Raw genomic sequence first — 14304 nt, 5'->3', positions numbered from 1 at the left:
AATGCCTAAATATTTTTATGCCAGCTATAACAACTGTTTTATGTGCTAAGAATGTTTGGCCGTAAAAACGGAAGCACAGATATTTCTTCTAAGGGAATATAATATTCGGTTTTTGTTAAATGCTGTTATACTTTTGCCATAATTAATTGAATATTTATAATGCTAATGCGAGAGCGAGAGCGCTGACAATGCGGCTCTTCAGTTGGTGAATGTGCGGAAGCACGTCAGTTATTTACGATTCATTGTTTCGACACTTGACAAAATAACATTTCGAGTGAATGACAGGAATGAGTGTCTATCTAACAAATCTGTCTATCTCTCATCGTGGGTAGGCCAAACATTGGAATGTGTACACTTGTATTTAAAATAAAATTAATGTTGGCCAAAGAATTTAAAATACTAACAAGTAGCCAAGGTTAACTTCTACCTCGTTTGCTATGGCTATGGCTATGGCTATAACGATGCCTGCAACATGATTTAAATTGTGCAATTTTTGCAGCTTGTTTTATTTATGAGTTTAAAGTTATTGTGAATTTATGCTAAAGATAGCAGTCAGCGTAGTAGTGTTAACCTAGCAACTTAATTTGGCATTGCGCATACGCATTGTGTGCCGCCTCGTTTGCTTTTGAACAATAACAACAACAGCAAAACAAAAACTAAGCAAGAAGACGCATTGCCATGCGTCGATTGAAACGTCAAAGGAAAAACAACACCTCCGTGTCATATGTTGACAATAGAGCACCGCTCGATGTTTTTGCTTAGCCATGCAAATTTATCATTATATCTGTTTGCTTAGTATTTACAATCTTATTCAAATGCTAAACAAAAAAGAAAAAGAAACACACACATAGGCAGAAAACGAGGCGTGTCATCGTTTTAATCGTTCGATCGCTTAGCAATAATTTGCAGACGTGGGAAACTTTTGTTTGTCAGTTCCATATGAATACTATATCTTCCTCTCTATATACATTTTTTTTGGCTTAATGTTTTGTATTGTTCTTATCGCTTGGATCGCTTGTAAACGAGCCAAAAAAACATGGCTCGGATAACAGGTCGAATACATTATAATTGGAAATTTTGTCGCACGCTTGGAACATTTAAAAAATGTTTAATAAGGCGTTGGTCGCAAGGTTAACGGCCAAACTTTTGGGAGGTCCCATTCTTATCCGAGGCTCACGAATTGTTTACTTTTTGGCCAACTCTACGCATCATCGTCGACGTCGTCGTCGTCGTATGCTAAAGTCTTAAGTGCGTTTAGCTAATGATGCGGCACTTGGAAGCCCATAAATAAGCACATTTTTCGATTGCCGGCATTTAAGGTAATTTTCCAACAACGTGTCGGCTCATGGCTTTTGATTCAATTTGTGATAGCATTTTATACAGTATTTAGTATTTGTCTGTGTGATTTGTTTTTACCTTCTTTTTTTTACCGGTTCATTGGGGATTGTCCGATTGGCACGATGGTTGGGTCTATGCTAATTTGGCGACGACTTCATTTTCGGTTCCGGTGCGACAACGAGTTACCAAAACGATGAAAAAAAAAGATGAAATGATCAACATATTCATTTTATATAGCCATAAACATAAATAAAAGTGGTTTTTAAAAATGTTATCATATTTTATGAAATACCCTGCGTTTGGCTATCGATGCGATGCGTGTTTTGTGGCGACAAAAATGATAACATAATAAATCTGGCACGCCTTCTCATAGATTTATGAACTCAATAAGAATAGAATTGTCGTTCGATGCCGTTTTCTAATATTTTGAATGACACGTTTTGCAATTCAAATCGAGTGACGCAACGCAACACAGCGCAGCGCAGCGCATGATGATGATGATGACGATGACGATGGGGTTCCATAACTAATATGCGATTTATCGGTGTTTAGTCTTTGGTAAGCATTGCTAGAAACATAATATGCCAAACAAAGTCATTATTAATTACATTTTAACATTTTCTAATAACCGTAAAAATAACCATAAATAAGTTTGCTTCGAAAATATGCGCATTGCCTAAATGCTATTCTGCTTACCCGTTTATGTTTCTTGTTTTCGATGACAAACATTCAATTAATCAAGGCACGATGCCACCATCAAAGCAGGTGAAAGGCAGGCTTCTGTTTCTGTTGGAATGATGTCACAGCATTCAGAACCAGCAGCAGCCAGACTAATTTCTAACTAATTTTTATGGTCCAGAGCTGAGTGGAGAGCTCATCCAGTAGTCTTCACTTGGCTCCGCCTCTGCGCAAAAAAAAAGCTTTTAGCCCGTTTCTTAGTGGCATTTCCTGTGTCCAGCCTTGGCTGCAGCTGACAAGTGGCGCACTTGAAACTCTTTGGCCAGGTGAATGTATTTCCCCCCCACACATATGCACGAAATTCAGTAAACGGAAATGATATTTGTATGCCCAAAAGCCGTTAAATTCGATGTTGTTGTCCGTTGTTGTTGTTGCTGCTGTTTGTTTCTATTTGTGGCAGAGGTCAAGTGAGCATACAAACAACCAAAATGGATGGATGGGCAGACAATCTCCTCAACTTGACATGATCGTCAAGTTGTTGTTTGTCAAAATGTGTTTAACAGCTTGTCGCTACAAACTAAAGCCAAGCTTAATAATATTTGCCTTTTCCTAATAACATAACAATATCAACAATGCGATGCGATAATTTTCAATGTGACAAAAGTTGCCAAAACATCTCAGTTTTTTATTTGGTTAACTGCCTAAACAGATTTATAGGCCAGCATAAAAAAAAGATGATATACGATTGCGTTGGCATAATTAGATGACCAGATATTCCATTGTGTGTACGCGTAGTGCTAGCTAAAAATATAATTCTTATAAAAATGTTATGCAAATTAGAGCGAAACACACAGAACAATACAAAAGACTTAGGCAACGAACTTCACTTGAGCCACGAGCCGTGCCAAGCACTGCACAACACCGCGCGACTTAAGCTTAAGAGAGTCTGAGCGGGAAAGAGAGGGAGAGAAAGAGAGCGAGAAATAGAGTGTAGTGATCGAAATCGAGATCGAGTTTGCTCTTAACTATCTTCTTTTGTTTTGGCCATTGTTGTGTGTTTGCTGCGTGTCTGTTTATGGAGCGCAGAATGTGATTTTAACTGCGACTGCGATTGTGATTGCGTCTCCATCTTCGTCTTCGTCTTTGACCGATGCGTCATGACTCGTGACGACAACAAAGTGATTGTGACTGTGTCTACTGATGCTGCTTTTGGCCAAAGGGTCGCCAGCATGTGACCACTTCTAGCTGCCGCTGTTCGCTGCTGCTGCTGCTGCTAATATTATCGAATTATTTAATTTAAATTTTGATTTGAATTTGTTTGATGTTGTTAATGTTGCTGTAGTTGTTGCCATGCTTCTTTCAACTCTTCTCGCTGTTGTTGTTGCTGTTACTTTATTTATAACACCGTATGTGTGTGTTTCATCGAGTTTTTTTTGGCGGTCGTCGCTTTGCGTTTGCTTCTTCTCTCTTTAGACCCACATAACGAACCGGACCGGCCAGATATAGTATAAATTTCATAGAAACTGCCCAGCTCATCATCATTTGTGCTTTGAACTTCTTGAGTGTAAATTGCTCGTGCGCTTCTGGACGAGAAATTTTTGCGTAACAAAAACTCCTTCAAAAAAACAAACAAAAACTAATCTAAACAAAATGGTATGTGATCCCTGCAGGGATAATGCAAATATATTTGGCCAGTGCGCAATTAAGGATATAAATAAAAGGCCTAAAGTGAACTATAAATAAAAAAAAGACAAAAAAGAATTTATACGCAAATCAAAAGAACAATCAGTTTGGAGTGCCGAACTCAAGTGAACAACTTCATTGCGTTCTGACAGGCTCGAGTGTCATTCTCGCATTCCATTCGCGCCCAGGCCACAGCAACAGCAACAGCAAAGAGCAACAACAATAGCAAACACAACTATAAATAACATTAACAAGCCGCCATAAAAAAGTGTACTTCAACAAACAACACATTTTTGTTCTTGTTTCCGGCAGAAATTCTTCGTGTTCATCGCTTTGGCTCTCATTGGCTTCGCAGCTGGCGCACAGTTGCCCGATTCGGCCACACAGGGACCCAATCCTCAGGACATTGCCACACCCGAACCGGAATACATTGACATCGAGGAGCCGGCACCAATTGCCGCTGCCCCCGCCCCACGTCCCGTTGCACCCCTGCCGTTGGCCCGTCCCGTCGCACGTCCCGTCGCCATTGCCCAGAACTATGTCCAGCAGCCAATTGCACAGCGCGCCCAATACCTGCCCCCCTCTGGCCCAGCAGCAGCAGGCCCAGCACATCTCCGGACACGCATACAGCAGCCAGAGTGGTTACCAGTATCGTCGCCCAGTCTATGTAAGACGCTTCTACCGTCAGCGCCGCTACTAAAGAGGGGCAATGCTCTAGCACTTAACTTCTTGACTTCTTATTTAATATATCTAATTCATCTTTTACGAATCCTTATGTTTTGTTTTTGGTTTTTCTTTTTCCCTGCTGGCTGCCTTTTTTATTCACCACACAATATGTTTTTTCTCTCTCTCCCTTGTCCCGCCCCGCCCAATACTTACACCCCGATCTGTTCCCGCTCCCGATCACGATCACGATCATCCTGAACCCGTTCCCGCATCCGACACTACCACTACTACTACTACCACAACCAACACACATGGATAAATAGCATTAACCAAAACAAAATATATAAACAATTACCAAAAAATATCCCCAAGCATACATACCACGCACCTCACGCAGCCACCTCAACCTTAAACTCAACCACAAATCTACCTCAATCTACTACTCTTCAATCTATCCAACTATCGCATCTAATAACAAAATCCTAATCAAAGGCGTTTTTCCCACGAAAACGCTGACGAATAAGATACAAATACTAAAAAACATCAAAGTACAAAGAGACAAATGAAGTTCGGAAGATACAAAGAAAAAACACAATCGAAATCGAAATTGAAAATGAAACTGAAAACACACAAAAACAAAAACAAAATCGAAATCGAAGTATTTAGTTATTGTTGAATCGCAAACACACGTAAATAAATATAAATTATTTGTAAAATAAAAAAAAATATGAAAAAAAACATACAAAAAGCAAGCGTAATGTATTATTTGTTTCGGCCAAGGTCCATCAATGATATGGCATATCGAAGAAGCATGTCTTTAATTATAGTATTCACAGCTCATCAGAGGCACAATAAATATGTCGGAATACTGTGCAAGATTCGTTCTTATTATCAACATTAGTAGCCACTGCAAACCGTTGGGAACTTTGAACTGAGATTTGAGATTTGAGAACTGAAACTGAAAACTGAAAACTCAAAACTGATTGCTGCCTGTTCGCCACTCATCATTAATCATTGAAGTATGAGAGACCTACATGTGTGTGAATAGGATGAATGCGAATGATGAATTCAAAATACTGTATGCTATTTTGCATACGGAAGCTCTGAATGAATGCTTGGCTTTGCTTTTTTTTTCGTTGCCGAGGGGGAACTTACCAGAAATGCGCAACATTCGATTGTCTAATATTGATTCCTGTTCTATGATTTGTTAGTTTTTACGGGAACAACAAATTAGAATGGCACTTCCACTTTAAGAGCAACGATTTAAGACTTTTGCGCGGCACAAACAAATAAATAAAAATAAATCTACTAAAACACTTTCAAAAGTTTTAACCGGTTTACAACGACTTAGAATGTTTTGTTGGTTCTTGTTCTTGCGTCTTGTCATTTAAGATCGTCTCCAAAAAGTGCAAACAAATCAGTTAAAGAGCCTTTCACACGGATTTTGGGCCACAAAACTAGACAAAAGCTTTAAAGATTGATGAATTGATTGGCATTTGGTTTATTGAGCTCAGGGGCTATCAAATGACCGCATGACAAACTGTACCACTAAATAACGATTGAAGCGATTAACTCGATTTATCGACTCTGCCTGGCGCTGTCTTTGGCGCTGGCGCTGCTGGTGTTAATGGACATTGAATGGGCGTCAAGATTGCTGTAAGACTTCCGTGTGATGACTCCTTCAGACAATTAGGCTAGCGGCTAATTGACCTTCGATTGGCTCAATGATTTATGATTGTTTTTACATGAGAATGTCAAGCGTAGGCTTGTAACCAATTCAGTATAGCCAACGTATGGATTTAATGATTTTACTTCATTTTAGCTAATTTGATAATATTAGATTGGATCATTTTGCTACCACATTTGATTTAACATATTCCTAAATATTCTGCATCGTAAAAAATATAATTAATTTCTTAGAATACATTAATTTTTCAATTGTTTTAATTTGTTAAATGTATTGACCAACCAGTTTACTTGTTTTCATACTTTTGCGGCAACTTAATCTAAAAATAAAATAGACCAATATAATATAGTATATATACAAAGGATTAATTAAAGACAAAGACTTCGTATATACATTAAAGTTAATATTTATTTCACTAGAACTAACAGTGGTGCATAACACCAAAGAAGCCTTTTTATTATTCTGAGTGCAGATTCAATGGGCGTAAAAGACATTTGTAGAACAAGTGAGTTTTCCACTCATGCAGATGTCCAATTTTTACACTACCTAATTTGCGATTAAATTTTTTTTGTTTTCAGAAAATAAACTTTATTTTTGATTTTCTTCAAAACATTGTTGTTACTATAATTAGTAGCTTATAAAAGCAAAATTCATTTAAAAAACACAAAAACGGTTCAGTTTTCAAATTGAAAAGTGTAATGTAAGCTTAATGTGAAACTGTTATACTAACAATATTATTAGGTAAAGCATAACATTTCGATCTATCAAAAATCGCCTAAAAGTAAGCAATACACATACACACATATTCTATTAATAAAATATTTATGAGTGTGTGTGTGATGGCAGTACAGTATTAACGCACTAAGATGACTACTTACTTGCTCATAAGCATTAAAATAAATTTAATATAATATAAATGACAATATTTTTAAGAAAGAGATAAGAGAGAGAATATCAATTTCATTCAAAAATTTTCAAAAATAGTATTTTTATTGAGAATGAAATTTCTTAAAATTGCTTGCAACAAATTTGAATGCTTTTTTGTCGTATGCACTGCAGCAGTTTATTTTTTTCACACAACGTATTCTTATTACTGGACACCAACAAATATAAATTTGAATTAAAATAAAATCTATTGATCAAGTTGACTAAAAAGCCCAAAAGTATGCAATGGATTTTTCTATAAAATTAAACCTTTAATGAATTGCGTTATGTATTTAGAATGGCCGAGCCCGTGTATTATCTGGCTTAAGATTGCGCATACGCACCGGTAGCCATCGATAAGTCATAAAATCTTAGCAGCCTTTCTCTTTTTTTGTCATGAACGCATTCCTGCATACGATTAACGGGTAAATAGTTTCAGTGGAAACGTCAGTGCCAAACCAGTCGAACAGAGCCAACAGAACTTGCTTAATCCTCTAAGCCAACCAGCAAGTCATCAAGCCAGCAATCGGCAGCTAGAGAGCGAAGAGTTGAGCGGAGTGGAACTAAGCTGATGCCAAAGTAATTTATGACTATGTATTTTTAAATACTGTTACTAATACAAATGCTATCAATAAGCACTGCAAACAATATAAAATGAAAACATTTAAGGCATTAAAACAAATAAACAAAATTATCAAATTAATTTGCATTCTGATAGGAGTATGTATTATGTCGATAGCGTCGAGCGTTGCGCATTGAGCGGGTGGCAAACTGGTTATTGTCTAATTCCACATTAGATCATATGCTCGCATTTGCATATGTACACACTCCAAAAAAATAAAAGAACGAAACTAAACATACGCAACTGAGTGCCGAAGGAATTTCCAAATAAAGAGATAGAAGCCATTTATTATTTCCTGTTGGTTTCACTTTCACGTAGTTGCGTGGGTGATGTCTCATCTTCACACCTTTTGTACTCCGCCAACAACAACAATGACAGTTAACTGTGATTGCGATCAAGTGAGTGCCATAAATATTATGAACAGTCGTCTACCATAAATTTGACGCTCATTTACGAGCTAAGCCAATAATTTGGAACGGCTTAAATTCAATTACTCATACGAATTAACAAATGAGCAATCGGTACAATAAATCAATACGGAATTCGCCAAAAGAATACGATATACGTAGTATTATGGTTAGACCGCATAACTCAGTCACAACACTCACGATCGGTCTGAGCGATCTGATCTGTGTGATCTTTGGCTATTGTGGGTGTTCAATTCAATTTCGGGCAAATGCCCACATGGCGATCACTTGTCCATGAATGAAACTGTTCGAGTGTTTGAGTATTATAACCATTCGTTTGTTTGACGACTCGTTCAGCGAGTCTCTTAATTATGTTGTCGTGGCACTTGACTCTCAAGTCTCAATGAGGATTCTCTTCAAGTTGAAAAGCTACAAAAAAAAATTACTAGCAGGATGTAGCATTAAGCGTGAGGTTTATCTCACATTTATATATTTTTTAGTGCGTACGAACATGGTTAAAAATAAATAACTCAGCAAATACACAAATAATACAAAGTACATATAAGTATATACACGTGATATCGATAGGCAAATGGCAAATGGCTAATTAACTCAAAGCTTAGTAGAAGAACGGTTTCGATGGCACATCATAATGATAGCCATCATCGCTGTGCGGCTCCACAATCTCTTGAGGTGGCAGATACGAGTTCACGGGCTCCAAGGGTTCAGCGTACGATGGAATGGGAATCTTGTAGGTGGGCACCACAGGCACAATGGGTGCTGGGGGCAAGTAATTGATCTCGGGCTCCTCAATGGGCAGCGAAGCGACTTCCTCCACAACGGGAGCAACGTACACTGGCTTGGGCTGGGCAGGAGGCAGATAAACAGGCTTGGGAGGTGCAGGAGGCAGATAAGCTGGCTTTGGTGGTGCGGGAGGCAGATAGACAGGTTCGACCTTGGCGGGCAAGTAGACTGAAGCAGGCGTTGGCAGCTCGAAGGGAATTTGTGGAGGATCATAGTTGTAGCCAGGGTGCTCCTCATGATGATGGTGATGATGATGGTCGTGATCGTTGCCAAACAAATGCGAGACATCGGCAGCCACTAGGGCCAGGCTGCACAGAGCAAGAACAAGGACTTTCTGCAAGAGATAATTTAAAATAGAATTAATAAACCGTTAGAAAATAGGAAATTCACTGACTAACCATTTTGAAGGAATTGATATGGCAACAGGAACTGAGAATGAGCGGTATCCAAACGTTCTCGATGCGTCGACGTCTGCTCTCAAATGATACAGTTTCCAACAAGTGCTTCTTTATTTATACAACGAGCGAGAATCGAGCGCGCAATAGAGCGGACTCTGAGTTTGATTGTCGGATTGTCTGATTTGTGGTAAAACCAACCGCCGACGCGGACATCGGCAGCGACTGCGACGACGTCGACGACGTCGACGACGGCAGCGGCGACGTCAACTGAGATAGCTGTCAGCTTACCCCTAGGCAGCCGTTATTCGCATTTTAAATTCTACTATTAATTCTATTAATTTCCAATCGCCTTATGCGTAGCTTTTTGTTTTAGCTCTCCGCATGAAGCGGAGCTCCGTTCACAGCTCTAAACAGGAAAGAGCGTGCTATTGTTCTCTCGTCTGCACACATCGAGTGCGGGTATATTGTAGTCAATCAGTGTCAGACGAACATAGCTGTTGCTGTTTAGCTAACGGCCATAAACGCCTCCCCTTTTAAAATGAGTCTTTAAAATAGATTTTGGCTTTTTATTGATTAAAAACTAGTATTTGAAGCTGCACTACTTTTGGGTTGAGATATTAACCGCACAAGCCAAACACAATAAATAAATCGATTGGCCTCTGCACGATCGATCTATCTCATCTCATCTCAATATCGCCTCATTTAATTTCATCTCCGGCACTGAAAGAGGTCAACAAAAGGCAACGATCTCTCAAGTTGTTGCTGTTGCTACTGCTGCCTGCCGGCTGCAATTGTCAATTAACGATTGTATTTAATTGTTTTTTTTGTAAGCGATTCAATCTGTAATCAATATGCTACAACCCGGCAAAACATCATTCATCATCTATTTGTATTCCTACAATACACACAAACAATGCAATAATTATAACCATACGAAAATGAGTTAAGAGGTGCGTTAACGTTGCAAGTGTTGATGAGCGCGTGCTTTGAGTGCGGGGTTGATTGGCTGCTTTTGTTTTGTTTAGTTTTGTTGCCCATTGGGCTAAATCTTTAACTAGTATCTATGTTAAAGCCAGAGCCAGAGATATTTGAGCCATATAGCTCTGTCTGGGCTAAGACAACAACTAATTGGTTTTAATGGCCCCCGTCTGTGGCTTTGTCTGCCAAACTTACAAAGCTTTCTGTCGTAAGATGCATTCGCGCAGTTCGTTTCAAGGTGACGCCGATTGCTGACGGCGATTGGTGAAATTCAATGGAAACTTGATATCAAATTAGCCACACTCGCTTAGGATTGATCTTCAAAGTATTGTGAATGAATTTCTGCTTATTATTTTGGAGTCTGAGACAATTCAACTTTCTGTTTATGAAGTAGCCGGAATAATAAATGTGGCATATTAATTGAAATTTCTTTTGAATTTTGATATGACGCTTTTATTCGCAAAACTTAAATAGATGCAATTTGAATGTGGTGTGTGAGTGTATGTTGAATATTTAAATATACTTGAGATTGATTTAGAACTTGAAGCGACGCTGTGGCTGGCTGTATTGATAGCCCGAGCTTCCGGGCAGTGGCACATTCGAGGAACCACTCAAAGGCAGCGCGTATGAGGGAATTGGAATATGGAAGTCAATTTCGGGTGCTGCCAGACGAGCCTCCGATTGAGCGGGTGGCAGATACTTGGACTCTGGCTGCGGTGGTGGAGGTGGAGGTGGCAGGTAGTTGGCCTTTGGCTCGGTTGGAGGCAAGTAATGGGGCTTAGGCTCTGCAGGGGGCAAATAGGTGGGCTTGGGCTCGGCAGGAGGCAAGTAGGTGGCCTTGGGCTCAGATGGTGGCAAGTAGGTGGCCTTGGGTGCTGGTGGTGGTGGTGGTGGGGGCAGACTTGGTGGAATCTTGGGTGGCAAGTACTTCTTGGGTGGCGCAGCAGCGGGCAGATAAGTTTTCTCGGGTTGAGCGGGCGGCAAATACTTTGTCTCCGGCTGAGCAGGAGGCAGGTATTTGGTGCGTGGCTTCTGTGGAGGAGGCAGGTACTCGGGCTTGGGCTGACGCACTGGAGGTGGTGGCGGTGGTGGCAAAGTGGGTGCTACCTTGGGTGGCAGATACTTCGAAGCAGGCTTAGCTGCTGGCAAATAAGTGCTGCTGGGCTTGACCGGAGGTGGCAGATATTCCGGCCTTGGTGGTGGAGGTGGAGCTGGGGCTGAATAACTGTAGCCATCGGGTTGATGCTGACGGAAGAGGCCGAAGTTCAGATCCAGATGCAGTCCCGCGCCGCGATGAGGTTCCGACGAGTGGGACGAGTGCGAAGAGTGCGAGGAATGAGAAGGGTGACCAGAGTGCGCATCATGATGATGGGAGTGAGGATCCTCGTGATGGTGGTGCGAATGCGGATCCTCATGATGGTGGTGCGAGTCATGGGGATGATGATGCGAGTCCCCTCCATACAGATGAGAGACATCGGCACGTGCTGTGGCAGCCACAGCCACCACGACCAACAGGACACAGAAGAGTTTCTGGAAGAAAATTAGGATGTTATCCCTGCTATTGATATATGAATACTTTCGTAGCTACCATTTTGATGCGGAATGAGATGCAGAGATGAGATGCTGCTGCTGTTTGCCGACAGATGGAAGTAATGCCAAGATCGTTGACGTTTTGGCTTTTATACGCTGACATCCGAGGCAATATTGCACCTCAGATTGCCCTAAGCATCAAACTCCATCGACTCCAGTTCAAAGTTTTTGGGAAATAATTAAGGTTTGTTTTGGTTTTTTTCGGGGTTTTCGGTTAGACAAAAGGCCAACGCATAATTTGCTTATGCTTTGTTAGTGCTTGTTGTTGTTTTCATTTCTTTGATTTTGTTGGTGGTTTTCTTCACACTTTTCTTGGTTTTCATGAACTTGAAGCTGGAGCCAATTATCGGCGTGTGTGTTTTCTGTTTGGTAGCAAGCGCTCCACATCACAACAATTAAAACGATGTTGACTCTTAATTGAGCCACAGCAATAGCAATATCCGAAACTGGATTCATGAATATGTAGACGCTGGAAATCAGTTTTGGGAGTTCGTTCGGTGGACAATTGGCGGTGATTGACTTGGACATTATCGCTATCAATTGGCTAACAAATGTGATTTATTTAACATATCTCGAGCTTATATAAAACTTACGACTAGGCAAAAACGGTACAAACAACATTCCGGAATGGGTCAACAGTGGTTTTTGGGTGCACTTTAGAATATAAAGGGTTCGGCGGGTGCCTCATAGCTGTAGCCATGCACGGGCAGTTCCTCTTCGACAACAATGGGTGGCAGATAGGTGGGAGCAGGTGTGGGTGCAGGTGTTGTCGTGGTGGTTGTGGTTCTCCTGGTGGTGGTTGTGGTGGGTGGTGGAGGAGGCAAATAAGTGGGAGCGGGTGTTGGAGCTGGAGTTGTTGTTGTTGTCGTGGTGGTTGTTGGTGGTGGAGGAGGCAGGTAAGTAGGAGCAGGTGTGGGTGCAGGTGTTGTCGTGGTGGTGGTTGTAGTGGTGCGTGGTGGTGGTGGCAAGTAGGTGGGCACAGGTGTTGGTGGTGGAGGTGGCAGATAAGTGGGTGCAGGTGTGGGTGCAGGCGTCGTTGTTGTTGTTGTGGTGCTGGTAATCACAAAGGGAACCACCGGCTTGGGGTAGTCATAGCCATAGCCGTGCTCTTGACCCGAGTGCTCCTCGAGCAGCTCCAGCGGCAAATGCGAGACATCGGCGGCAGCCAATGCCAGCATGCAAGTGGTCAAAACGAGGCTAAGGAATGCGTTCTGTAAGAGACGAAGAATAAAAAGAGTTAACACACAAAAATCCAAAGGTGACACAGGGATCAAAGATCGGAGATCGGAGATCACAGATCACAGCACGCACCATGTTACACCTTGAGCTCTTAAGCAGTAAATGATTGACCAATAGCCGTGGCACCTGTTTATTTATAGCTCACAATTCTAAACAGTTCGACACTGTCCATGGCTAGCAAAAGGCCAATTATTATTATTTAAATCGATATGCCGTTTCTCGATTATTATTATTATACTCAAGCATATGTATTCTTTGTATCTGCATCTGTGTCTGTATCTGTATCTGTGCCTACATTTGTATCTCTAGCTGTCGCTGTATCAGTATCTATGATCATTATGCATTATTGACGATTTGTATTCTCTTAGGGGCGATGAAGTTTTTTGTCTATTTTATTTTGGACATTTGGACAACTTAAATGCTCACGAGCATTTTCATCACGTCGTCATAAGGCGGCCCAAAGCAACTGTTATTCTTCTTGCTATTGTTGTTATTGTTGTTGTGTCACTGCTTCCGAGCTTGTGATCAGCACAAGTTTCTGTTTCAGTTTCAGTTTCGGTTTCTATTTTGGTTTCAGTTTCGGTTTCGGTTTTAGTTCCGCCGCTAGCAGCGATGTAAGCGCACTTCGTCTGCGAGTGTGTCATAAATCATTTAGACTTCATTTATAATAATTACGCTCAACTCAAACTCAAAGAAACTCTCAAGAAGTTTGTTGGAGTGGTCAGCGTCATTTTCATGGCCTCTCAATGAAGTTGTCTCTCGGACAGCATCAGCTTCAGTTTCAGTTTCAGCTTAAGCTTGAGCTGTTCTTTAGCTTGCGGAAGCATTCCGATTATAGTTGTACTCTTCACTTCAACATAAAAAAAAAAAACTGTGCTATCCAACACCATATATCAAATGACAGTCTGGTGTGAGTTATAGGGCGAGAACTGGTCCGAAAAGTTGAGTAAACTGAGACAAATTGCTAGGTAATTTGGCAGCAACGTTTAAGCAGATCATTAGTTTTGATTAGAAGTCACGAGTCGCATTTAACGATCGATCGTTCTCTGCATAGATGATATATAACTATTGATTCAGTATAAACAAACTGGCAACTCGTCTTGGATCTTGGGTCTTTAATCTTGAGTTGTCTTGTCGGTTCAACTATCACTTTTTTGTTGGCTGAGTTCGCAAGACATCTTCGATTTTGCTAATTAATGCGGGTTGTTGAACCGCCAGCGGCTGGCTTGATCGATTACCAAAACTTTGAATTCGAATTCGATTGCTGTGTGTCTGTGGATTGTGCTCAAT

The 14304-nt window shown here is 40.8% G+C and overlaps 4 protein-coding genes across 4 annotated transcripts; 1 reads left to right on the top strand and 3 right to left on the bottom strand.

Annotated features, from left to right (window-relative positions):
* The first annotated feature begins 3557 nt into the window (after positions 1–3557).
* On the top strand, positions 3558–5081 carry LOC133842449 (striated muscle-specific serine/threonine-protein kinase). Its single transcript, XM_062275534.1, is given in 4 exon segments — positions 3558–3669; positions 4012–4275; positions 4277–4366; positions 4689–5081. Coding segments are annotated over 4 exon segments (363 nt in total). The 5' UTR covers positions 3558–3666; the 3' UTR covers positions 4695–5081.
* Positions 5082–8467: 3386 nt separating this feature from the next.
* On the bottom strand, positions 8468–9316 carry LOC133842770 (uncharacterized). Its single transcript, XM_062276012.1, has 2 exons — positions 9208–9316; positions 8468–9143 (listed from the first exon to the last, which is right to left on the bottom strand). The coding sequence occupies exons 1-2, from the start codon at positions 9208–9210 to the stop codon at positions 8625–8627; spliced, it is 522 nt and encodes a 173-aa protein (XP_062131996.1). The 5' UTR covers positions 9211–9316; the 3' UTR covers positions 8468–8624.
* Positions 9317–10616: 1300 nt separating this feature from the next.
* Positions 10617–11975, bottom strand: LOC133845673 (uncharacterized). Its single transcript, XM_062280213.1, has 2 exons — positions 11774–11975; positions 10617–11715 (listed from the first exon to the last, which is right to left on the bottom strand). The coding sequence occupies exons 1-2, from the start codon at positions 11876–11878 to the stop codon at positions 10720–10722; spliced, it is 1101 nt and encodes a 366-aa protein (XP_062136197.1). The 5' UTR covers positions 11879–11975; the 3' UTR covers positions 10617–10719.
* A 340-nt stretch (positions 11976–12315) lies between these two features.
* On the bottom strand, positions 12316–13110 carry LOC133845674 (salivary glue protein Sgs-3). The gene is made up of 2 exons (XM_062280214.1): positions 13087–13110; positions 12316–12986 (listed from the first exon to the last, which is right to left on the bottom strand). The coding sequence occupies exons 1-2, from the start codon at positions 13087–13089 to the stop codon at positions 12432–12434; spliced, it is 558 nt and encodes a 185-aa protein (XP_062136198.1). The 5' UTR covers positions 13090–13110; the 3' UTR covers positions 12316–12431.
* Between the last annotated feature and the right edge of the window lie 1194 nt (positions 13111–14304).

Source organism: Drosophila sulfurigaster, chromosome 3 (assembly GCF_023558435.1).
Source record: "Drosophila sulfurigaster albostrigata strain 15112-1811.04 chromosome 3, ASM2355843v2, whole genome shotgun sequence".
Lineage (NCBI taxonomy): Eukaryota > Metazoa > Arthropoda > Insecta > Diptera > Drosophilidae > Drosophila > Drosophila sulfurigaster.
The sequence above is the reverse complement of the archived record's forward strand: the minus strand, read 5'-3'. Positions and strand labels throughout refer to the sequence as shown.